Here is a 24,363-nt window from a genome sequence, read left to right as displayed (position 1 = left end):
GCAGTGTGAGAACAGCAATGCAAGTCCACCCAGCAGTTACAACTTTTTTTTTTCTCCTTACATAAGCATTTGTGTGGGAGGGGAACACGGGATTTCAAATGTACCTGGCAGGCTGCTGAAGTGGGTATGACCCACGTTAACTTACAGATCTTAATTACTTCTGATGGTTAACCGACAGAAGCAACAGAAAACAGTAAAACAAAGGAAGCCATAGGCTGCCCGTTTCCTTCAGGTGTTCAGAGCGCCTCTAAACGTGCCGTTGTGCTGACACGAGCCTTGCGCTGCCCTTTACACGCAGACAGACACACACCTATGTGTCACGCGTGGGAAATCACACATTACCAGGAAGGCTGAAAGACTGAATAAAACTTTGTAGAAAGAACTGGTTAGAGGAAAATTGATTTAATCTGAGTTTGCGGGCTCAATAACTTCTAATATTTCTGATGCATTTCAACATTAAGATTGTCTTAGTAAAAGCCGAGATTTTGGGAGCCCGGTGCTACGGGATGATCTCAGTTTAAGTAGGACGTTTCTAGCCTTCAAGGTTGAAATTCTAATCTGCTTAAAATCTCAGAAACTAGAAAGTAAAAAATCCAATGTTTATTGAAAATAAATGACCGCACAAACTGAATGCCTATGGTAGTACTAAAAGCAGCTGAAATAACGATCTCATTATCAGAAGGCTGTTTTTTCTGTTTGACCTTTGATTTCTGAATTACCTCTTTGTTATGCAGCATTATGTTTGAACTGACTGTAGGCTCCTATCCTAAATCTCACCAGCAAGCAAATCGAACATCTGAGGGCAAGAAATGTTAGTTTCTCACCAGCTTTCTGGTGTGTGGTGCTTTTAGTCATCACTGGTGCTAACCTCCGGCGTGCTTTCTTCCCCAGGTCATCAGCAAACAGCAAGAGCTGCAGGTGCCTGTTAATAACTTGGAAAAACGTTGAAGAGTGATGGTGGCCTTGAGCCGCACGTGTTCGTTCTTGCTTGGTTGGCTCACCAGGCTAACCGAGGATTTTCACCTTTGTTTCTCACACTTCTTAGAAGCATTTTTGAGCAGGATCCAAAGGAGAGTCTGGTCACTGAAAGGAGGAAGTCTGAACACGCACCAGGTCTCGCCACAGAGTTACCAGCTGTTTTGCTGGGGTGGCAAGCCGGAGCCGGCAGCTGCCGCTAACACCCGGCTGGGTTTTTATACTGGTTTCGCATCCCAGTTAGCGCTTTCATAACATATAAAAGGTGAAAGAACCCCATCCACCACGCCACAAATTTCTCCCTTCTCAACACTGTATTAATCGGGCAGCTTGAGCGTTTACTCCTAAGGTTTAAAGGCTCTACGTTGTTTGTCATCGGCGGACAAGCGCGTTTCTGCCTCGGTGCTCGCTGGGCCTTCGCCCCAGGCCCGCTCGCTCCCTGTGGGGTGGGGAGCCCCGCGCTCCGGCCGAGGGACGCCCCCGGCTTGGCGGGTTTAGGCTGTGGCGGGAGGCGGGAGGGTGGCGGGGTGGAAGGCTGAGGAGAGCCGGGCCCACCGGCCGGTACCGCGGCGGCGGGTGGGCGGCCATGATGGACCCCGCCGCCCTTGAGAAGCAGGCGCGCGCGTGGAGCCTGCCCACAGAGGGGCGGGGCCCGAGGCACGCGCCGGCGGAGGAGGTGCTGAGTCACGCTGGTCTAAGCAGAAGGGCGGGGAAGGGGTGGAGGAGGTCCCGCCCCCCGGCGCGCGCGGCGGGGGCGGGGCGCGGTGACGCTGCGGCACTATAAAAAGGCGGGCGCGGGGCAGGCGGGGGTCAGAGCGTGTCGGCGAGGCGGAGCGAAGCGGGTTCCTGCGTCAACAGTGCTTGGACGGAACCGGCCGCGCTCGGGCCCGCCGCCACCACCACCCGCCACCGTTGTACCCACCTGATTCACCCACCGGCTCATCCCTTCAGGCATCCGCCATGGCAGCGCCCCTTTCCCAGGTGCGCCAGAACTACCACCAGGACTGCGAAGCCGCCATCAACCGCCAGATCAACCTGGAGCTCTACGCCTCCTACGTGTACCTCAGCATGGTGAGCGGCCTGGCGGGGGGCTCCTCCGGGGTGGGGAGGAGAGGCGCTTCGGGCCTACACAGGAGTGCCAGGGTTGGGGGGGGCGGCTAAGGGGGGAGTTAGGCCGGCCTAGGGGGTTTGGGCGGACCTACCTCTCCCCTGGGAGGGAGCTGGGAGCTGCTGCGGTGGGGGGAAGAGGAGGGGTCGTAGCTTGTGTGTGAGGCGGCCTGGGGGAGGGGGAGGGAAGGCACGGGGGCTGGGGGTGTGTTATAGCGGTACGAGGGAAGGCCTTTGCAAGGGATAGAGGCGCTGGGGGTGCTGGCTGGGGCGGGGCGGCGGCGGTTGCTGGCCCTGCTCGCTCTCCGCTACGAGCTCTGGACGAGGGTCCAGGCAGGGTGGCCCGGCTCCCTGACCGGCTTGCGGGGAGGGGGGTTCCTGGGTGCTGGGCGGTAACTGCAGCCGCCGTCTCCTCCTCCTCCTTTGGGGCGTTCTCAGCCTTCCCCGGGGGGTGGGGCGGCCGCTTGTTTTCTGTAGGTGAGACCTTTATCTGGGTGGCGGACTGAAGTTACACGTTAACCGCTCTCGGCCCGTCGCCCTTGGCGGGCTCGTTATCAGCACAGCTCAGCAGCCTCCGAGCGGCTCTGCCCTCGGGGCTGGGCTGGATAGCAGGAGTTTCACTAACGAAGCGATTGGCACCTTTCCCACAGGCGTTCTTGTCTCTGAGGCAAGGTTTTTCCTTGGTAGTTTTTGGAGTGAATGGGTAGGAATCCGTGGTTTCCTTGGCGCTGTGCTTACATGTCTCGCTTGGCATGTGGCTCCTATTTTAGCCATAGATGAGATGAATAGCTTTGGTCCAAGCAGCAACTCTGACCTCTGTGCAGCGATCTTGGTGCTTTAGACACGCAGGTAACCTGAGACTTCATAACAACGCTGTAGTACGTCGTGGCGTGTAGGTGTACGGCTTGCTTCGGTGGTGTTATGAAGGTCTGAACCTCAGCTACAAGCTAAATGTAATTATGTTGGTGGATGACAGTGGTACACGGGCACCAGCGTCTTGCCTTGAACCTCCAGGCTGCTGGTTTAAGGGCAGAGAATTCTGTAGTAGTTTAGTAAATAACTGGCAGTTGATACAAAGCTTTCCATTGAACCCTGTCTAATGGCTCTGACCAAAGAACAAACAAACTGTGTGATGGCTTCTAACTGCTCTTACAGTTTTTTGGGCTTTCAAGAAAGATGGTCTTGTGTTTGCAGTTGAATATGTATTTTATTCAATTTATCTTTTGTCTTTTAAATGTGACTTAAATTTTTTTTCACCAGAAGTAGAAAGTGTGCTTCCTAGCCTAATCCCTGGTAAGCCCAGTGAAGAGTGGGAGCTTTACTGCAAAAGTACTTGAAGTTCTTGGCCGCCCTTAACTGGTATTGCAAGTCAGAACCTTGACTTGTGATCACTGGTAAACAAACTCAGGCAAACAAATGGAACAGGGAAGATTTCTTCTTCTTGAAAAAGGCTTTTCAAGTCTGCTGTGTTTAAGGCATTTGAATGCTGCTCCAAAGAACAGGTATCTTTGTGGGTTGTGGGGTTTATTTGTATCCTCACAACTGAACTACAAATACCACTTACTTGTGTCCCTGGTGTCCACGGTAGGGACACGGGTTAAAAATTAATCCTAGTCAGGAAAATATAACTTGCTACTAAGGGAAGAGTTTTGCCACGCTGCCTTGCTGTCATCAGTGCTACTGCTACCCTTAGCTTGGACTCCAGCCATCTTAAAGTAGGGCTGATAGAGGACATATCTGAAGTCACAGCATGGACTTGGCTTTGTGTGGCTGCTGGAGTGACGCCTGTGGTTCTGAGCCTATGAATTCTTATTTTTCAGTCCTACTATTTTGACCGGGATGATGTGGCTCTGAAAAACTTTGCCAAGTACTTCCTGCATCAGTCCCATGAGGAACGTGAGCATGCTGAGAAACTGATGAAGCTACAAAATCAGAGGGGTGGACGCATCTTCTTGCAGGACATCAAGGTGAGGAGTGGAGCTGTGGGTTGTTCTCTCTAATGCAGAACTAGTCTTGTGGTCTGTCGCCAGGCTGGAAGGGGAGGAATTTCCCAGAAATGGTCCCAGGCTGAACCATTGATGTTTTCCGGCAAAAAGGCTGGAAGTCCGGGTCCTTTCCCAGAAGGAGCAGCAGCTGACAGTAGATCAGCATGCTGCATTGCTGCAATCAGTGCGTGGCACTCGGCCCAAAATCTAGAGATGTGTAGTAATAACAGGTTCTTCCTGCGTAAGAAGAGGAGGCCTAGCCTTAGGTGCTTTCCTGTGGTTTAGGATTAACTAGAACATGACTGGTACATCTGCCTTAAACTTAATGGCAAGAGCCTGCTCTGTTCTCTACGCTGTTTCATAGAGAACTGTTGACTTGTTTGCCGTGGAAATGTGAAATCTAAAGTTTCTGATTGCTTGTTATGGCTCACTGCAAGACTTCATAGCACTGTTTTCTTGAAGTCACTTCAGTTAGGTTATTTGGAAGAGCAGAAAGTAAGCAATGTCATAGGGCCAGTTTAATGCAAGAAACTCTTCATGGGGAAAATAGCTAACAAAGTAAGTGATGGGCACTGGAGAAGACTTCCCTTGCTTACTAGCAAGTCTGAGTTCTCGTAAACACCAGACTGTACTAGGCAGTTCTGAGCTGAAGGCTAGATCTGCCTGTACTGGTGTCTTAACTGCTTCATTTCTGAGAATGTGCCCATTACCTTCTTTGTTTAAGCCATTAGATTATAATGGGGGGAGGAAGATGATAGCTCTGTTAGCTGTCTTGCCTACAAGAGCTTGGAGACTATAATATGAGGAGAACCTAGGGAACGGGGCAGGTCTGGGACTTAGAGCATGTATTCACTTCTGTTCAGGGTATCCACCAAACTTCTGAAGATACCAAAATGCCTGAACTTGGTCTAAACAGGCTTTGAGATCGATCTAAAAAGACTTTGCTCACTAATGGTGTGTGCATACTTACAGAAAATATGGTCATGTGTCTTCCCCTTCTAGAAGCCAGATCGGGATGACTGGGAGAATGGACTGACTGCAATGGAGTGTGCCCTGCACCTGGAGAAGAATGTGAACCAGTCACTGTTAGAACTGCACAAACTGGCAACTGAAAAGAACGACCCACACGTAAGTACATGCCGAAGCCGAGAATGCGGCTGTGTGATGGGGGGACTTGTATGTGCCTAATTGTGGGTTTGGGGGTGAGTCGTGTGTCCCTGAGGTGCAGCCCTTCCAAAGGGAAGGGCCCAGGTCTCAGCCTGTACCCTAGCTGTTCAGTTCGGTTGTCACGCAGCATGTTAGGGTGGCTGAGGCCTGCCTTCCAGAACAGCAGGTGTGATGCTTTGTTCAAACCCTTCTGTTGCTCTCGGGAACAGCATTTTGAAGAGAAGGAGTGTATTAAGCTCTATGGAGAAGGCTTGTTTCTGTGGGGGATGAGTTCTTCCTTTAAAGCGATGGATGCCTGTAAGGCTTTTTGTCGTAAAATTTTGGAGCTGCTGCTTCCAAATGTTAAAAGCCCTGACACTTCAGAACAGTGTCTGAAAACACAGGTTTCATCACAGATGGAAGTTATTGGCAGGGCTGGATTGAGGCTTCTTAGCAACAGGAAGAAATTAGCCTGTGTCTGAATCAAAGTACTCTTGAGAGTGTCATGCCTAAGTTAGAGGGACTTTTTTTAAAAGAAACAACATAGCTGGACCATTCTACAGGTGTAAATCCTCAGGAACTCAAGTGCTGTGCAGTGGGGGCTTCTAAATATGTTCAGAAACTTGCCTGTCGCTTCTTGTAATGCAGAAGAGGGGGGATGTTGTGAGCTGACACTGTACTGTAGTTCTGGAGCAAGCATGCCTCCATAAGCCTGCCTCACTCTGGTCTTGTTCTAGCATTGCTGAGGCAAAACTAAAGGCTTCTCCATCTTGGGTATCTTCTGCTGCTTCAAAATTGTCATTCTGCATCTTCTCCTTTTCCCTAGAAAGGACTGGTAGAATTTCAGATGCTGCTTCAGCAGGATAAGCTGTGTTCAGGCCTACATTTAAACTCTTTTGTCTCCCTTTCAGTTGTGTGACTTCATTGAGACTCACTACCTGGATGAACAGGTGAAATCCATCAAAGAGCTGGGTGACCATGTGACCAACCTGCGGAAGATGGGGGCACCAAAATATGGCATGGCAGAGTACCTCTTTGACAAGCACACCCTAGGGGACAGTGACAATGAGAGCTGAAGTCTTGCCAAGAGCCACCCTGTGGGTTTCAGTGGGACTCCTACTCTACTGTCCAGCCATGCATGCATCTTTGGCTATCTAGATAAACAGTTCTCATACTCTGTACCAAATATCATCCCTCTTTTCTCTTGTGTTTTGCGTATTGCCCTCCATCTAATAAAGTGACTTGGTTCAAGTTGGCTTTTTCTCTTTCTCTCAGGAGCAAGAGGCCTGTACTTACAGGATTGTGCTCCAGAGCCTCTGCTGTGACAGCCATCTTACATTGGGCACGATGAAGGTTATGTTAGAGGGATCAGATTTTACTTGGTGCTTTTTTATAAAAACGACTTTCTTCTAATCCAGTGGAATCCATTGCAGGAGTTGCTCAGTGACTACAGTTGTGTTTTAAATGCCTTTGCCACCAAAGCTGTTGCTATAATGAATGCTCAAGGAAGGGAAGGCTTGATATCTGGGCTTCCTGAACTGGTCTGTGTGAATTTATATGAAGCAACTGAAGGTGGGGGTGTGCTTAGTGCCTCGCTAGGCATCACGCCTCTCTTAACAAATGGTACTGCACTTGTGTAGAGAGAAAACATAGTGTGAATCAAGACCTCAGAGCTGTGTGCTGTGATCAGGCTAGACTGAAACAGCAGCACTGTAGGAATGGCCTCAACGGCAATGTTTTGGGAGTTGTAGCAGGTTGCAGTGACACCTGCCTGGGTCTGGCAGCTGACCTTAGAAGGCAGAGAGGGTAGGCAGCTGTTGTGAAAGCGTTGGAAAGGATGTGGGAGTAAACTTGTCACATGCCCCCTGTGATGTGAGAGACTTGCAGCTGTTTCCTTAGAACAGGAGAACTACTGTGGTTTCCCTAAATTCCTATCATTGGGTGGAAACTAAAATGAGGAAATGAAGCAGATGGTCCTGGACTTCAGCCTTGCTTTTATTTTCTTAGAGAAGACAGTAAAAACTCATTGCTGTATGGAGTCTGCTACCATCCAGATGACTTCTGAGCACTGTCCTATCAGTGGCCCACGTGATGTGGAACTTAAAGCAACATGCTGGGCAAATAGCATTGACTGCAGCCACCTCCTCCAGTAGAGACTTGCCCTGTCTTATTCTGTTACTTGTCCATTACTGGAAAACACCAGCTGGCCGTGACTTTGTGAAGCACCACGGGTCTGCATCACAAATGATGTGACTTGCTTCAGTCCCTTCATTTCCCTGGGGGACCTTGTCAGAAGCACAAGTCCTGCCTGAGACTTGCAACGGGTCTTGTGATAAATGTTAACAGAAAACTCGAGTTCCAATTCTTGCTGTGATGAGGAGGGGGGAGGTATGCTTATTAACTGTATTCCTCTTCTAGTTTGGGCTAGGTACCTGCACTCCAGGTTCTTCAGGCTGGTACCTGCTGAGCCATTGCTCTGCTGTTGGGTACCTGCAATACCTAACACTCAGTTTTACTTATCCTTTGGCTACCAATGTAGAGGGTTTTCTGGTGTTTTTGTGTGTTTTTTTTTTTTTAAATTGTTGCAACACTGAAGTTGTGCCTGCTACTGTACCTGAGGCCAGTAGCAGTGTGTCATTAGTGCTGGCTTTAGCCTAGGCTGGGCATTAGCTGCATCTTCCAGCAGTAGGTGGTTTGGCTGCGCTGCCCTTCTGTTTGGATGAGTGCCAGTGTGTAAAGATACTGCAATATCACTAATACAGCAGGCATCTCGACAGAACTGTGTGCCTCTTGGTCTCCCCTAGCTGTACTGACCTATCTGCTCTTCACATGTACTTTCACTGGTCTCCATGATCACCTCCATCAGCCCAACGTAGTCACCTTCGGCTAGAGAGATGCCAGAGTCATTGGGGGATGGGCTCTCTGCTCGTCTTGGCTCTTTTGTAGGGGGAGTATTAGTGTTTCCATTTCCAGTATCTCTCGTGGTCCTGGAAACCTCTGCTGAATGCTGGTCAGGAGTGCTGGCTGTATCTTCTAAACTTAGGCTGCGAGCATCAGGGCCCGTGTTTCCCAGGGAGGATCTCTCCAGCACTGGAGATGTTACAGGTGTGAAGGAGAAGCAGAGGGAGGCACTGCCCGCAGGGGTTTTGTTACTGGGGGTGTGAAAGGCACCTGAATGTTCAGAATTGGTAGTGGTGGATGCTGTGTTCTCCAAGGTTAGCCAGGGTGGGTGGGAACCTTTCAAGCTCTTCAGACTCTTAAAGCTACCTTGCTTCTCGTGGTCTGGGGACTCTGCTAAGAAGGGGAATTTAGGGCTCTCTGATGCTGTGGACTGAGCTCCTGGGCTTCCTGTGGTAGCATCTCCTCTGCTTTTACTGATAGAGTTGCCCTTCTCTTCTACTGTTAGAACCAGCGAGTCAGGACCTCTGCTCCGATCTGTTGGCCAAATAAATGTTTCCTTTGCACCTGAGCCAAGGGAGCTCTGGCTCTTATACATGTCACTGACTCTGGAAGGTGAGGAGTTGACGGTGTCATCCCTAAGAAAAGTCGAGCATGCAGTGATACTGGAGAGCGCGGGAGGCTTCTTGCGGCCTTGGCGTCTAGAAGGGAAAATCATGGGGATAGAGCTGATTGGTGTCTGTGGAGCACTGTAGAAACCAGGTCTCTCATAAAATGGAGTTGACATGAAGGCATCAAACTCCCTTAGTTTTCCATCTTCACTGTCCCACTGCTCCTGTGAGCTGGAGTCTCCCCTTGGCTGATTGATGCTGCAAGGGCTTCCACACTTGCCCGTGTCTTGGTATGTATAATGGGGGAAGGGGGATGCAGGGTCTCCTCGCCTGCGGAGCAGGTTCATTCGGGAAGAGGACCTGGAGAAGCTTGGTGACTGGACGCTGAGGAGGCGGCCCAGGTGTCCCAGTAATGGTGTGGAGTGGTTTGCCTCCTCGTTCTCTTTAATTTGCTCCAGGGGCTGGAACTCCATCTCTTCTTTCTGCATGCTGGGGAAAGGCAGAATGGGCTGTTACAGGGTCACAAAAGAAGGTGGTTTCTGGTGGGGAGGCTGCCAGTGGCAAGCCTCTCTTTCTATATTGCAATTAGATACGTGTTATGACCCCCACTATAGGGATACTTATAATAGAGGGGAGCAGGGGAAGGAGCCAGAGGCATCCTTTCCTGCGGAGGATGTTGGTTATTGTCTTTGGGAGCAAGATATCACAGACTATGGAGAAAGATACCACTGCTTGCTCTTCCTCAAGTATAATACCCTGCACAACACCCGATCCAAGGTGGGAATGTGGACTGTTCTGACACCCTGTGGTTGCACTCACCTGATATCAAAAGTTGAGCCAAGGAACGATGGGCGCTTGTACTCAGCAGTGGCTGCGGTGTAGGGTGGCTGGGGGTCAGGCTCGTTCCAGTATAGATCCTTCTCCAGAATGGGTAAATCCTGATGCATCTCATCCACCGCCATAAGGGAGACCTGCAGGGGACAGCAGAAATGCCATATGGGCTGAGGAGCATTGCGTGTGCCTATTATTGGTGGACAAAGAAATGCAGGGCGTGAGGAAGCAATGTAGCGTGGAAGAGTGGCAAGTGGCTGCGTTTGCTATATGGTTTCCTGTCACTTGGGTTGTTTCTCACACAGAGAGATTAGATTACTTGGAAGGAAAGTGGTGCTGAAGGAGACGGCAAAGCAATATGCTCGCTAGGACAGAAGGGCTCAGTTTTAGGAAGGGCTGAAGGTGGAGAGTTATCTCATGGAAGAAAGCAGATGAGGCAGTTTTAGATACACCGGGTGGAAAAACTAGGGAGAGGCAGGAATGATCTGTCATTCAAAGGTAGCGAGGGTGTGAAATGAACGGTCTGGATCCATCACATGTGCCAGAGCATGGACTAAAGCTGCCGTCAGTCTCTGTGTACAAAGATACGCCAAAAGCCCTGTCTTCCCTGGAGTGGGGGATTCTTCCTGGCACAGGTCTTGCCCCACATTCTTCCTGGAGCCTGGGATGTCTCCTTGGCTGCTGAGGGGGAACGCTTGAGCTGGCCACCTTCAGATTTGTTGGGAAGCCTTGTGCTCTCCTCCTGCTCTCCTAGCCATCTGCCTCTGGAGATCCTGGGCTGCCTCTTAACATGCAGCCACCGACACCGCAGGAAGGCGCAAGGGTAACAGGGACTGCTTCTCTGCCCCGTTGCAGGCACAGGCAGTGAGTGGCAGAGGTGTCGCAGGATAACTTCATCACTGCACTGACAGGGCTTGCTAAGCCCTCCAGAGGAATCCTGCCTCAGTTTTCTTCTGCAGGTCAGGCTTATCTGGAGGATCCTGCCTTCACTTTACCTGGAGGTTTCTGTCGATGAGCCAGTTGGTTTCAAAGTCGTCATCGTCCTCCCCAAAAGGATTGATGAGTTGCTCGGCCACCTGCATGTGGAGAGCATATAGCAAAGGTCATCATGGTCATACCTGCCCCTTTCCCTGCAGGGAGAAGGCCTGTGAGGCAGAGTCAAGCGTGACATCCCTTGAATTTGGAGCAATGCTGTCCTCCCAAAAAGGAGTGGGATAAAAATGGAGGCTTGCCAGTGGCTGGGCAACACCGGTACACACAGATAACTGTGAGCCCCTGGCTCACATAGCCCTCCTGCAGCTGCAGATTATCACTGCAGGTAGTGTAGCCTACTGCCTCTCTATTTCCCCAAACTAGTCAGGACCAAAGCTTAGGAAAGGTGGAGCTGATCTCTGGAAACTAAGGTGGTTTTGGCAATACCCTCAGCCCCTGTTGGCTTCCCATTTGTCCGCCAACACCTGGCGTGTTGCCCATCGAGCAAAGAAGATGGTTGGGTCCCTGGTGAGCACAGACTGGGAAAAAACCCTTGGCTGGGTCAGATTCCAGCTCCAGACATATTTTCTTGGACTTACCTTTAACCAGCCAGCATAGAAGAAGAACTGCAAAAACGTAAAGACAGGTACGAAGAGATCTAGTTCATGGCCAGGATATGCTTTTTCTGGATCCAGGAACTGCCGCCCGATCAGACAGGCCAGGAAGAAGCTGTAAACAGCCACGGTCACCACCTGGGAAAGATGCCAGGGAACACACCAGAGGAGCTTGAGTTCCCAGCTTGCTTTCCCAGCATCTCTCTTCAGTTCCATCCCACACAACTCCAAAGAGTGGCGAGCTGCTGCAGAGCTGCTGGCTCTGTAGCCTTTTGCAAGCCTTGGATTCAGTTCCTGCTTTTTGCAGGTAGATGCATGTCCACTGCAGAAAGCTTTAAATGTGCCCTTTGCCCATTAGCTGTTACGTACCCTGTATTTCATTCCATGCTGTCCCTGGAATGACATGTGTGTAGGTGTCACAGAAAGATAGGGGTGGAAGAAAGCATGTGGCATCCTGGATGGAAAGAGCTTAAACAACTGACACACGGCTGCATGGTTGTTCTGCTGCTGAAGTAAGGGGTGCTGTGGGCTCTTTTCATTCCTGCCCTTGCCTCTCCTGAAAGCTGTCTCGAGCCCCTCGTGGCTCAGTCCACACTGGCAGGCCGCTTCCAAGTCAGGGAGGGGAACCATGGCAGTGCTGCTAGCTCCTTCCTTCCTGGTCCTCATGCTGGGCCTTTTTTATATTGGTCTGCTTCCTTGCTCAGATTTCTGGCTACAGTGAGCTTTGTGCTTTTCTCTGTAATCATGGGACAGGAAACTTCCCCTTCCCAAAATTAAAAGCAGCTGAGACTTTTGTGTGGTCTTTTGACGCAACAAGCAAGGGGTTCAAAAACAAACACCCAGCATCACAAGACTTTTGAGCTAACCATGCAGTTCCTTCCAGTGAACAGCGCTGGGCTGTTTCATGATGGGCAGGATACAGACTGCCTGGAATGACAGACTTAGCATTGTGGATGGGCACCTATAAAAAAATGGATGGTGTACTGCAGGGTGGGCAAAGACATGCTATGATATTGCTTTTGCTCCTACTGTGCAGGGCGCTGGTCTCTGTGGGAATATAGTCTCCCACAATGTTCCCCATTAACCTTCAGCACTGCATGAACAGAGGCAGTTCCCGTCTCACGGCGGCGTGCGTTACTGTTATCTGAGCAGCTGGATTGTATGAGACAAAGGAGGAAGTTGGTGCCGAAGCATCTGTCTGGGTTTGCAGCAAGAGAATAGCTGAGTACACGCACACAGTGCTTTTTCACACACATGGCGCAGCTCCATCAGGGCTGCCCTGCCTGCTGGAGCAGCTCTGCTGGAAAACAGACGTCAGCTCTGCTGAGATCTGCTTCAGGGATATGATCCATGCAAGGCAGCACAGGGAGTGGGTCCGTGTCTATCTGTGTTTTCCGTGTACCCCTGTGGCCCACACCACGGTTAGTTATCTGTATCTACCTTCCGTAGAGGTGGCTGTGCCTGAGTTATGGAAATAAGGCTGGGCTGGGTCTGCGCTGCTGAGCTACGTATGTGAGAGAGCCGACGTGTATAGGTGGGGATGAGGGGTCCCAACGTATCTCGCGTCAGCGTGATCAATGTGTGGGTGTAAATAGGGGTGCCCCTTGTAGCGTGGGGCAGCTTGCGCTGGCAGGCAGCGGAGCAGTAGGTGTGGGGGATCCCTTCTCACCTGAGTGTAGACCAGGGGGATGCTGATCCAGTCATACCCATAGAGTCGCCCGCACTGGCTGCGCAAGGTGTTGAGCTCCTGCAGTGGGGAAAAGGAATGGCTTGTCAGCATAATTTTGCATCTCCTTTCTGGGGACACCGAGCCTCTCTGGCCCTGTTGCCCTTCATTGCTCCGGTCCATTCCTGCTCTCACCTCCTCTGGAAGACAGGGCTGAGCCAGGACTCCTGCTCCCTTGGTGCCCAGCCTCACCCCAGCAGACCACCAGCAGGGCCTCACGCTTGCCCTGGAGGAACTCCTTGCTGCCTGGTGTCTCCATCTGAGCCCACAATCCCTTCCTAGCTCACTTCATAGCAGAGTTTTTCTCCTCGCAAAAATGAGCAGCCAACAGGTTAGGCAAAGAATGTCTCAGGAGCATCCATTTCTGTCGCCTGCCTATATAGTGAGTCTAGATAAATAGCCCAGAGGGAGAATCTGTCTCTCTGGGCAGATGAGTCTCACTCCAGGCAACAGAAACAATGTGACTTTCTCTGCACATGAACACCAGGAAGGATGAGCTGCTCTGGACCTTTTTTCTCTGCAGCCGCGCGGGGATCATTGCCAGGTCTTGCCTGTGGAGCATGGCCTGATTCCCTGGGCTGTCTAAGAGTTTTCAACAGTGAAGTTTTCTACAGGGACCTTGGTTGTTGGGGAGGCTTTTGGCCTCTCCTGGTCTCTTCCAGAAACATGCTTCCTTGTGCTCCCTTGCAGCTCTTGATAAGTATCCTAGGGACCTCCGCTGGCCACTGTTGTTGGCTGCTCTTGAGTGCATGAAGGCTAGAGGAAGGCTGATCAAGGACCTGCTACACAGGGGTCTCCCGTTACCACACCTAGATGTGAGTTCCATGGTTCCTCCCAATCCCAAATTTGAGAAAAATGTCACATTCCCCTCACCTCTAATACATGTGACATTGCTACCACATCAGCAGGACATGAAAAGCTCTGTTCTGGCACAAGCTGGAGAGTGGCAGCAGGGGTATTTCCCATCAAAGTGAATGTAATATCCCCAGAGACAGGCTTGGCTCACTGTCCTACCTCACCATTCCTATTCTGTGCCTGACCTCTGGAAACCCCTGTAGTTCCACGCAGAGGACTGGACGAGCATCTCAAACAGTTGCCTATTGCCTCTGTCACACTCACATTCAGGATGCCTTGGAGCAGCACGCTGTCCCGGATCCTCCCCTCATTCCTTGCCTTCACAGCCAGATTGGAGAACCACACACATGGGATCCAAAACTTGTTGTGGGGGGAATTCAAGCTTTCAAACTTCTTGTGCTCTTCTGGTGTCATGAGGCCTAGGTGGAAAAGAGTAGGTGGGAGAGGGATGGCCATAGAGCGCAGAAAGAAATTGAGCTGGTCTGAAATGAAACCATCTAAATCTCAGGTGGTCACCTTAGCTCTCCTTAAAAATCACAGGAAAGACTCAGGCACTCAGCCTTTGAAAGACACATAGAAGGAGGGCAAGTCTTCTCGTTAAAACATTGAGTTACAGAAGTGTGAGAGGCAGGCTTTATCTCATTTCACTTTGGACATCTGCAGCATATCTGAGCAGATCGCAGCCAGCAGGGAGATAAAGTACTGCTGAGGGTGCAATTGCCTGGAGTACTTAGACGTTTGTTGAGAACAGGATAACTTGTGTCCTAGAAGTGCCTGTTTCTTTCTCTGGATTGCAAAGGGAACCCAGTTGACTAGGGCAGGTGCAGGCATCTCCTTTGGGCAGACTGGGAAATGGTGTACCTTGAGGAGCATCTTCAGAGAGGATTCAGGGAGCCCAGCGGTTAAGGTCGGAGGTCTGAGGCTCCAATTCCCACCTGCCCAGTGGAAAACTGGTGCCCTGAGGGAGGACAAACATACCACTTGGCAGGGGTCTGCTTGTGCTCTGCCGTAGATACGTGCACAGGGTCATTTACTACAGAGAGCTCTTCTCTTCCCATGCACACTTTCAGTGCAGGGCGAGCAGCTCCCAGCGAAGTCGCTGCACCACAGTTACCCTGATCTGATCAGCCAGGGCTGCCCTGTGACCTGCAGCATATCTGCATTCACAAACCAGATGTCAACACTCTCCTTACATTAAAAATTTGGGCAGAGACCCTTCATCTTTCAAACAAGCCTTCCAGCCACTAGCAGGACCAAGCAAGCTGTGTGATAGGAAAACATAAAGGGTTGATTATTTCAGAAGAGCAGAGCTAGGGCATGAGCAGATGCTTAGCACCCACTGCAGATGTCAGCTGAGCACATGGCAGCACTATCTCATCTCCAGTCTGGAAGTCATGTGGCCATTTCCAGTGCTCTTTGCCCCAAAAACAGCAGCAAGATGCTGCTCTCTGCTTGGTGCCAGAGCTGTGCAGAAGGCAGTACCAGTACTGACCTGCCCTCACGACATGCTCCATGCTGGGGAAGCGCTTGTAGACAGCAGTGCTGACCGAGCGCAAGATCAGCACGCTGCACAGGTTGCTGTAGCGCATGAGGGTGCGACGCAGGAGCCGCCCATACTCGTCCTCCCCATCCACGTTGCAGGAGACCAAGTTCATGATCCGGTCAGGCCACGGGATGCTCTCGTACTGAGCCCACCAGCGGGACACCACCAGAGCCACGTAGAAACCTAGAGGTGAGCTGAGCAAATTAGCCGTCCTAAAGGAGTTGGAAAGGTAAATGCTCATGCGTAGGAAGGCTGGAACTCCTCATACGGGTATGGGCGCAGTCATGCCTGGAGGACAATTCTGATCTCCATGCTAGAGTCTGGGTTTCACAGGTTATTTGGTGCCTGCCCTCCTGGCAGAACCCAGAACATGCTAGTACATCTGGCCAGTGCAAGCTGTGTGCTGGGGGCTTACCTCACAGCTGCAACATGGAGTGACGTATTCTGCTTGAGGAGTGACACAAAGGCAGAAGGAGGGATCTGCTCAGTGAATCTTGCCTGCCTGCAGAGCTATATCAAACCAGGGAGAAGAAATGCTCTCCCTTTCCCCTCCCTGTGTGTTCCCAGACAGAGCTCCTTACCTAGCACAAAGGACACGGGGATTAGCTCAGCATAGCTGTTGCAGTAGAGCGCCAGCTTCTCAAACATCAGCCTTTGGCTCTCACTCAGGATCAGCCTAAAAGGGAGAAACAGAGGCATCAGTCTCAAAGAAGAGTCTGTGCCTTGTCGGGCCTGCTGGGATAGGAGTCTGGCAAGGGAAGCCAAGGATGGGTCAAGACAGGGCCACGCTGTGGGTCTGGGGATGGTGTGAGTGAACAGCCGTCGTGAGCTGGAGACATCAGCCCACCTCCCCAAAATACCCTGCTGACCAGTCCAAAGGTGTCAGAAGTGGTCCCTGACAGAGAGCGTGTGGTAAGTGATGCAATCCGATGTCAGCAACCACCCCTACTTTTCTCCCTCGAGAGAGTGCTGTGTCGTATCAAGGGTTTGCCACAGAGCTTGGATGTGCACCACAGTTCACTTAATATCCTGCAAAATGTCAGTCCAAGCTCTGCTCTTATCTGAGTTCCTGCCTCTTCCGTAGAGCTGCTTTCCTACCTCCGTGCTGCATCTGTGATTGAACCAGCTTGGGGAGCTCCCCGTCTTTCCTCACCAAAACCAGACCAGGCACAGAGCACTGTTGCCTAATCAAAGATCTGTGGTCCCGGAGCTGATGTCTGCTCTCAGAAACGTACCCAGGGTATTGCCTGTTGTGTAACAAGGGAAACTCTCCTAAAGCTTCTCGTGGTGGGATGTCTCCAGTGCTAGTTCAGCCTTGATCTCCACTGACCTACACACTATTCTGTAGGTAATCATCAGATGCAACCCTTCATCCCAGGGAAGAGAAACTGTGTTACTTCTCAGGACAGAAAAAGGAGATTTGTCAGCCGCTAAGCCATATTGGAGCAGTGAGGAAGGACCGTTCCTTTCCTCCTGTGAAGAGAGGCTGGTGAGTGACTGGCCAGTGCTTCTTCACATGGATCACTGTCCCAATCCTGTGTTGCTCAGCTGTCCTGACAGCTCCAGGCTGAAAGTGAGGGGCTGTGTTAGTGTCGGGGTATAAGGATGCTTACCTGTAGACAAGACTGATGGTGAAGTAGAGAAAGATGAAAATAAGGAACTCGGAGTAGAGAAGTTTGTAGATGCTTCCTTTCCATTGGAGCAGGAGCTGTGAGAAGGTGCCTAGGCGGGCGTCAGCCACACGGTTGGTGTATGTCACTGTCATCACAGATCCTAGTGGAGACACAAAATGAGCAGATGTTGAAGCTGCCAGCAAACTTGTGCAGAGGGAGGAGACAGGGACACCACAAGTGCCCTAGCAAGCAAGCAAGATGGAAGGAAGGAAGTGAGAAAGAAACAATGCGCTGAGACCAAAAGACAGGTAGGATGAAGCCACTGACATAGAGAACCAGGAAGAAGTTTATGATAGGCAATTAATTCGATGAGCTTGTCATCTTTTCCTGTCTTTGAGCTGCATGTGAGCTGAATACAATGACAGAGAATTTAATTTCTGGTGGAGCCCCTGGTTTCTAGTGGTTGATGGTCAGCATTCAAGTGGGGCTGGTTGGTTGGAGAGGTCGGAGCCCACGTGCCACTCCCTCCCACAAAACAATTTTTTAAGATTAATTCTCAGGGTCACAAACTCCAAAGTTGCTTACTCCCCCTCCCCCCCCCCCCCCCGCCCCTTTTTTTTTGGTAGTGTTTGCTTCAAATATGTTGCTTCTGTAAATTCCATGAAGTGTCTTCCTGGAATACTGATGAAAAAAAAAAACCCTAAAGGAAAGCAAAAATGCCAGAAAGGAGACATTTCTTGATACTGCTCCAGATGAAGGTACCCCTGGAGATTTGACAGTTAGGGTAGCACTTGCCCAACAAGTATAGCTGTCTTTAAATTTGGGCTGAGGGCCATATCTGGACTATGCTGGTCCTAGTCTCGCAGGCAGAACAGCCCTCCCTGTTAGGGAACCGAGGGACAGAGTTTGGCCAGGCTCACAGAGCACAAATTCCAGCAGCTCCACCTCCCCTCTCCTTCAACCATACGTTGCACAATAAATCATCCTGGATAAAAAAAGGCATTTGGGCTCATGAAATGCTTCCCAATTATGCAGCATTCCCATTGCACTTCTTCTAGTCTAACCCTAGATAAATAATTCTTTATCACCAATTAATAATCAGACTCACATTCATATAAACCTGAATCTGTAAAAAAAAAAAACCAGCAAACCAGACCAGTGTAATCTATGCCAGCCAGACAGGTGAGTGATCTCTTGGTTTACAAATAATTATCCAGCATGAAACTATTGGTATTTCTATATCTAAACATGTTACCAGGATGTTACACAGACTTTGCTATCTAACAGAGGCAATAATGTTAATAGTTATGGGGCCTTGGGCTCTTCCCTGAATGATGGAGACAAAGAAGCACGTCAGGGGACAATTCAGACCTTCCTGCTCTGTAGCAGCTGAAGGCAGGTAACTGTGACCATGCTCCTCATTTAAGCATCTCAGTGTGGGGACAACTCAGCTCCCAGGGAGCTGGTGCTGTGAAGAAAAACAGTGAAGTCTGTTTTGTGGGCTACCTCAACCAAATAGCATCTTGGTCCTGGCTTTGGCTTTTTGGTGCTGCTCTTCCTTTGGGTTTCCCTGTTCTAACTCTCCCTGAGCCCTCTCTCATGGGTTATATCGGAGGAACAGAGCTGGCACCTGCCCTGCCAAGGGCTCCCCAGCTGCACCTTTTGCTAGAGCCTCGTGTACATTCCTGCCGTTTCCATATGTATTTCTGGCCGGTGCACAGGATTAGAAGAGTGGGTTTTTTTAACTGCCCTAGGGACTGCACACGCGTGGGCTATACGATGAGAAATGTATGTAAACACCCACAAATTTGTTGGGGGCTGCTTACAGAAAGCTGGCTGTTTTCTCTACGCTTTGGGTCTCGAAAGTGCTCAGGGAGACTATTTGTTGCGTAATTCAAATACAGATTCACTTTTTACCAAACATGGAAAACTTCAGCTCTTGTCCATGTAAATAATGGATGTCACTCACCTCTATGCAGTTCTGCTGCGGCACGGATAATGGGGCTTTTCCCAGTGCTTTTTCCTCCAGCCCTGAATGGTTAAGGCACTTCCCTGCCCACCTGCCAGCCTGTGCGGGACTGCCCTGGGGTGCCACTCAGCAGCTGGCACACTGAAAGTACCATTTGGAGTTGAGGTACGTGGCGGAAGGTGACTCACCACAACACCGGCACTGGGACACCGGAGTGAGTATGCGGAGGAAGAGCCACCCCCTGTGCGGCGCCCGCACAGCCCACTCCCCAGGGAGCCACTGCCTGCCGCTGCCTGCATCTGCCTGCCTGATCTGTCCGGACTAACCATGGAGGTTAGTCCACCTGCAGGTTGACTGACACTAATCAGACTGTAGGAGTCCACAGCGACCAAGATCCCGCCACAGCAAGCCTGCGTCAGGTGCGTTACCCACCGTGTGAGATGGCAGACAGACACGACCAGCTATTGCAGAGACAGAGAACAAGCAGACAGAGTGGGCAGATGGAGTGAGAGAAGGTCACAGATAGGCAGGAAGGAAGAGAGATCTTTGAAGGAATCTATCTGCTCTTGGGAGGATGAGATACTTACAATCATGGACTCCTGAGCTGTGCTGGAGGCTGCGGAGGTTTGGTCCCGCACGTGTCCTTGCTGGGTCCTTTGTGGCCCACGCCACGGCCCGCCTCCTCGCGCCTCTTGGCTCATGGGGGGGATTGAACCTGACAGACACGGTGTGCTAAGGAGCCTGAAACCCACTTGGGAGCTGCAGCCGGTCACTTGATGCCGTAATCCTTCCTCATTACAAAAGAGACTCTGTTGTCTTTTGCCCTGTTCCTTTCTAATCTTCTGAGTAAGCCCTGCGTGTTTATAGAGGCAGCCGGAGGAGGGGGAGGCAGGGCTGGCTGCTCCGCAGCTGCTGCTGCTAACTCCTGGCACAGCCATGGTGGCTGCCAGAAGAGAGGCATTTTTCCTCTAATTCTTTCCTGTTTGGTCCCTTTCTCTGTGTCACAATCTTACAGGAGCCCCAGGAGATTAAGTAGGGCTGGAATTTTCCACAAAGGCTATGAAACGTGTCACCCTTGGGGCTGCGCAGCCCCCTCTTCCTTGGGGAACTCCTAGCTCCTTAGGTCGGTCAAACACCTGGCCCATGCTCTGCCTGGCTCTTGGAGGATGTTTCACTTCACTGTCTCAGCTGTCCCTGGATGGGTTTGCTGTCTCCAGCTGTGGTTTTGCTGCTGGGGCTTCCACCCTGCCGCTGGCTTCCCAAGACTCTTTCCATGTGTCTACCTTCTTTTCCGCTTGCTTCTCCAGCAGCACTTGGGGGCTGCCACTGCTCTTTCTTGCATGCCACCCTGGGAAACACAGCTCCTTGCCTTGATCCTCAAGCCTCCACCAAGCCGGAGAACTTGCCTCTGTCTCTCCAGGGTCTTTGGTCCCTTTTCTGCTCCCAAGCTGTTCCTCATGATTGTGTCCATCCTTTTCTTCCACCATCTCCTGCAATCTCTCCTGTCAAGTCTTTAAGACATTCCCCTTCCAAGAGCCTCTGAATCAAGATCCTTTCTTACCAAATCAGCTTGCTGTGGCATGCACCCTCCACTGTCAGCAGGCTCCTGGGCTGCTAACCTGTGCCCATAGGCACAGGACTTTGGATAGCTTTTCACAAGACCTCCCTGTCTTTCCATCCCCTTTCTGCTCACTCCTTTGGAAAGTTCTTTCTGTTGTCCAAGGTAACAGCATCTGTCCCCTGGACACCAATATTTCCTCCAGTCAGCTTTTGCCGAGCTGCTACTACATTCAGTGTCCTGGGGACAAGGAGCTGCTCTGAGCCTTAAGCCAAGCCTCCATCATTTAGCCAGCTCTGGGTGGCTGCGGAGGGGGAGCACAGGTCTGATCCCTGCAGGTAAGAGCAGCTGGAGACCCAGGCTCCCTGCTGATGCTCTGTAGCATTGCCACATGTGGTTTTTCGCTGGTCTTTCCAAGTGAGGAGGCAGCAAAGTCTTCAGTGAAATCAAATTAAGAGCTAGTTCTGGTAATAACCAAATTTCTCTTGTGCTGGTCTATGTGCCTGTGCCTTTGGTAGTTGTTTAGCATCATCAGTGGGGATTAATTTGTCCAAACTGTAGGTTTCTCCTTTCTGTGTGGCTGAGCCTAGATAAGGGGAGGGTATTGTGTCACTGCCTCTCTGAAGCAGCTCCTGCGTGGCGTTTGTCTAACGCGGGGTTTCTGGTGCAGCCCTGGGAATTGCTGCCAATGGTGGGGAGATGGCAGTTTAAAGCATGGGACTTGGTACCAGCATCTGAGGTTTTAATTCTGGTGTGGGCTGTACTGTGTTGGATTACCTCTGGTCCTGATTCCTTTTCAACAAAAATGGAGGGAACCATCCTTGCTTCTTCTGCCTGGCACCAAAACCACGGAGGTCTCATGACTTCTGTTAGTCTCTGGGTGGAAGCTGCTCCATATTGGATCGCATGATAACAGGCATGGGCACACATCTGGTGGGAGTAAGTTACCACATCTGGCCATGTGACTGGGGGGCTGCCACATTGTGCATTAGGAGAACGTGTATAATTGCAGGGGGAAGGGATGGACCTGGAGCACTTGGCCTTACCCAGATCCTTCCCGCATGAACACTCTGCATCCCTGGGTGGGCTGGAGCTCCCTGGAGCTCCGTGGAGCCTGCCCCTGCCAGGGATGACTTGTTCTGGGTAGGGCAGTGCAGGAGAGAAAAGGCAGCATGATGCTTCTGCAGTGTGAGATACAGACCTTGCAGGAGAAGCAGGGGCACATGGAGGGCCACTGGGAGAGCCTCACAATTAAGGTGTGGAACTAGATAAGGGCTTTTATCAGTGGCCAGAGACTAGTGAGTACAGAGTTGCCTCACTGGCCTAACCACAGCAAACTTGTATGCTGACTGAAGGAGCGCGGAGCTTTGCACCTACTCTCACAAGCAGCACCTGCCAGCTCGAAGAGGAAGAGAAGGACCCACCAGCACCAAAACACCCCAGCTGTCCTTCCTTTCTGAAGCCTTGCTCTGGGCGAGCAGCGAGGCACGGGTGCTCTTTCAGACCCTGATGTGGCTACCCCTGTCTGGGTAGCATCTGTCTGGGGCAGGAGCTGGGGTCCCTGGTTTTGCTGAGGCTCTGGGACAGTCTTGTCCCTCAGAGGTGTACTTACTGTGTGATCTGCTCTGTTCTGGGGCTGGGCTTGCTATGAGGTCCTGGAAACTTCGCTCTTAGGTTGCAGCTTCTCCCAAAGGGCCCTTTTATGCCAGGATCACAGCGTTGGGACAGGGTCTCCTTGTGGCTCAGGACCATGACAACGTCTCGAAACACCAAAGAGCTCTGTGAACGGGCGTAAGAGCTGGGAGAGCACAGGGATGGACCTCTTCTGATGCCGAGGTGGTCCACACGAGGGCCCTGCTCCTTGGTCCTCCCCTTTGGGGGAGGTATCCGGAGAGAAGGAATTAGTAGACAGGCAGGCTGAGACAGTTCTTGAGGGTCTCAGGTTCTAAGCCCTCATACTCATATGTGGCAGGGGGACAAAAATGGTTCGAGTGAGACATTTGCTGGAGCTGTTCAGGTGCCCCTGGGGACTACCAGGAAACAGCAAGACCTCAAGTGCTCCGCTCTTTGTGGAGGGATGTGTTGGCATCTGGGGAACTCTGCTGCCCTCCTCCGGGAGCAGCTCAGCTGACTGCTCGTGTGGTTCAGAGCTGCTGTTAGGACAGCATGAAGTATCTGTGGAATTTAATAGGAAAGTAAATAACTCTGGGGCTACCAGCGTGGCGGCGCTGCTTGGATCTCGTTTCACGTCCCCTGTGGCCTCGGTCCTTGCAGGCCTTGAGGAAGATGCCAGTCTGAAAGCCTGCCTTGCATGGGAGCAGAGGAGGAAGCAAGGAGGTACTGACATCCATCCTTAGTCTCACAGCCCTGGAATCATTCTCATTTTCTCCATTTTACAGATGGAGAGATTGAGTTATTGTGACAGGAAGTGAATCCCCGCTTTGGGAACCCCAAAGGGCCACCCGCTCTCTGTGCTGAGTTAGCTCCAGCCGTCTGGGAAAGGCTCGGTGCCCTCCTTGCTGCCTCCCAGAGAATAACAAGCGCTTTTCTCAGAAGGATGCTGTGGGTCTTAGAGCTCGGTGAAATCCCTTTCCCTTCTCCAGTTACAGTGCTGAGATAGACACAGAGGCAGCTGGCATCAGGCGTGCCTCTCAAACTGACATTCTTCCCTGGAATCTGATGTAATTAAAAGAAAAAAATCAAAAAAAGTGGAAAGTATGAGAGGAGGTGCTGTTTTGCACAGACAGGATTTACTCTGAGGTTTGAGCTGGCCATGAATGTTTGAGGAGATAGCAGTGACCCTCAGCACTTTTCTGAGGACCCCCAGACTTCTTCCCCTTACAGTGCAGACTTCATCACTTATTCTGCACCGTGCTGGGGAGGCCCTGATAGCCGGGGGCACGGTAAGGGTGCTGCCTGCCCCCCGCATAGCACTCGGCTCAGAGTGGTGATTTCCTTCTCGTGGACTATGTGCTGTTCTGACTTAGGGAGGGGGTAACTTGCTGCTCAAGTGGAAGAAGCCATGTCCCTGCCGGCTCTACTGCTTTTTACAAGTGTCTTTGTATTTTTTCCCAGCTCTGTGGCAAATCAAGAACCATCTGGTAGCACTAGGCTCCCTGCTTCTGTGAGGCGGAGTTGGCGTGTGTGTGTATAAGCAGCCATTTGGGATGGCACGGACCGAGCTGCAGGATGCCTGGGAATCCTGGACAAACAGCTCAGTACACAGACAGACTGATTGTACCTCATAGCCTTTTTATTTTTTTTTGCCATCACTCCCTGACACATCTAGATATGACTTTGCCCAGGAGAGATCAGTATATGAGCACAACAGCTCTCTATTGCTTTGAGGTTTCAGTGCCAAGCTCTGTATCTCCCTACAAATCTGAGTGCCAATCTCTGTCTGACCCTCTGCATTTTATTTTTCAAGTGCCTGGAGGGTGAGGGTGACAAATCTCTCCCTCTTCCTCTGATGTTGCATAGTTCAGCTTGTACAGACATGAAAAGGAGGGAAGAGTCTTTAGCGAGGTCCCCCTTTTCTTGCCTTAGCCACCATGGTAGGGATTAGCTTCCAGAGGACCAAATGTGTCGGTCCTGGACATCACTTCTAGGGTCTGCCTGCTACCTCCTTGCAGATGTTGCAGGAAGGATGCAGGACTGAGGAGTTTCTGGTTGGATAAGCAGTGACCAAATCAGCCAAGAGAAAGGAAGACCTTCCTAAAAAGCTGAGGGACGGTCCTCCTTTTGCTCCGAGTTTCCCAGCTGCTCTTCTTCGTTTTCCATCTGGTGCCTCTTCCCCTTCCTTCAAAGGATGCTGCTGAGCGTGAGGTTGCTCTCTCTCAGCTGTCTGCAGCTGTGAACCAGCAGGAAGAGCAGTGCCTCTGGTGCGTCTCTGCTCATTGCCATGGTGTGACTGCTCTTAGCAGCATCTGTCTGAGCAATACAGCACTGCTGCCCCAGGCT

General features: G+C 51.2%; 2 protein-coding genes across 2 annotated transcripts; one reads left to right on the top strand and one right to left on the bottom strand.

Annotated features, from left to right (window-relative positions):
- Positions 1-1,773: 1,773 nt before the first annotated feature.
- LOC104053925 (ferritin heavy chain) lies at positions 1,774-6,464 on the top strand. The gene is made up of 4 exons (XM_064452930.1): positions 1,774-2,046; positions 3,903-4,049; positions 5,070-5,195; positions 6,125-6,464. Exons 1-4 carry the CDS (start codon positions 1,936-1,938, stop codon positions 6,287-6,289), a joined length of 549 nt encoding a protein of 182 aa, XP_064309000.1. The 5' UTR covers positions 1,774-1,935; the 3' UTR covers positions 6,290-6,464.
- A 731-nt stretch (positions 6,465-7,195) lies between these two features.
- Positions 7,196-19,663, bottom strand: LOC104053926 (bestrophin-1). The gene is made up of 10 exons (XM_009515443.2): positions 19,433-19,663; positions 16,877-17,036; positions 15,845-15,939; positions 15,213-15,446; positions 13,985-14,139; positions 12,809-12,886; positions 11,125-11,277; positions 10,549-10,629; positions 9,542-9,693; positions 7,196-9,211 (listed from the first exon to the last, which is right to left on the bottom strand). The coding sequence occupies exons 2-10, from the start codon at positions 17,026-17,028 to the stop codon at positions 8,014-8,016; spliced, it is 2,298 nt and encodes a 765-aa protein (XP_009513738.1). The 5' UTR covers positions 17,029-17,036; positions 19,433-19,663; the 3' UTR covers positions 7,196-8,013.
- Between the last annotated feature and the right edge of the window lie 4,700 nt (positions 19,664-24,363).

The sequence above is a fragment of the Phalacrocorax carbo genome, chromosome 5 (assembly GCF_963921805.1).
Source record: "Phalacrocorax carbo chromosome 5, bPhaCar2.1, whole genome shotgun sequence".
In the NCBI taxonomy this organism is placed as follows: domain Eukaryota; kingdom Metazoa; phylum Chordata; class Aves; order Suliformes; family Phalacrocoracidae; genus Phalacrocorax; species Phalacrocorax carbo.
This window is presented reverse-complemented; position numbering and strand designations above follow the sequence as displayed.

What these genes read in the sequence shown, in the direction of transcription:
- LOC104053925 (XM_064452930.1), top strand. Translation starts at nt 1,936, where the DNA reads ATGGCAGCGCCCCTTTCCCAGGTGCGCCAGAACTACCACCAGGACTGC. An exon ending in TCTTCTTGCAGGACATCAAG is followed by an intron (nt 4,050 to 5,069) that starts GTGAGGAGTGGA and finishes TTCCCCTTCTAG; the next exon opens with AAGCCAGATCGGGATGACTG. An exon ending in CTGAAAAGAACGACCCACAC is followed by an intron (nt 5,196 to 6,124) that starts GTAAGTACATGC and finishes TCTCCCTTTCAG; the next exon opens with TTGTGTGACTTCATTGAGAC.
- LOC104053926 (XM_009515443.2), bottom strand. Translation starts at nt 17,028, where the DNA reads ATGACAGTGACATACACCAACCGTGTGGCTGACGCCCGCCTAGGCACC. An exon ending in CCCCGTGTCCTTTGTGCTAG is followed by an intron (nt 15,447 to 15,844) that starts GTAAGGAGCTCT and finishes GCTCACCTCTAG; the next exon opens with GTTTCTACGTGGCTCTGGTG. An exon ending in TGCTCCAAGGCATCCTGAAT is followed by an intron (nt 12,887 to 13,984) that starts GTGAGTGTGACA and finishes TCCCCACTGCAG; the next exon opens with GAGCTCAACACCTTGCGCAG.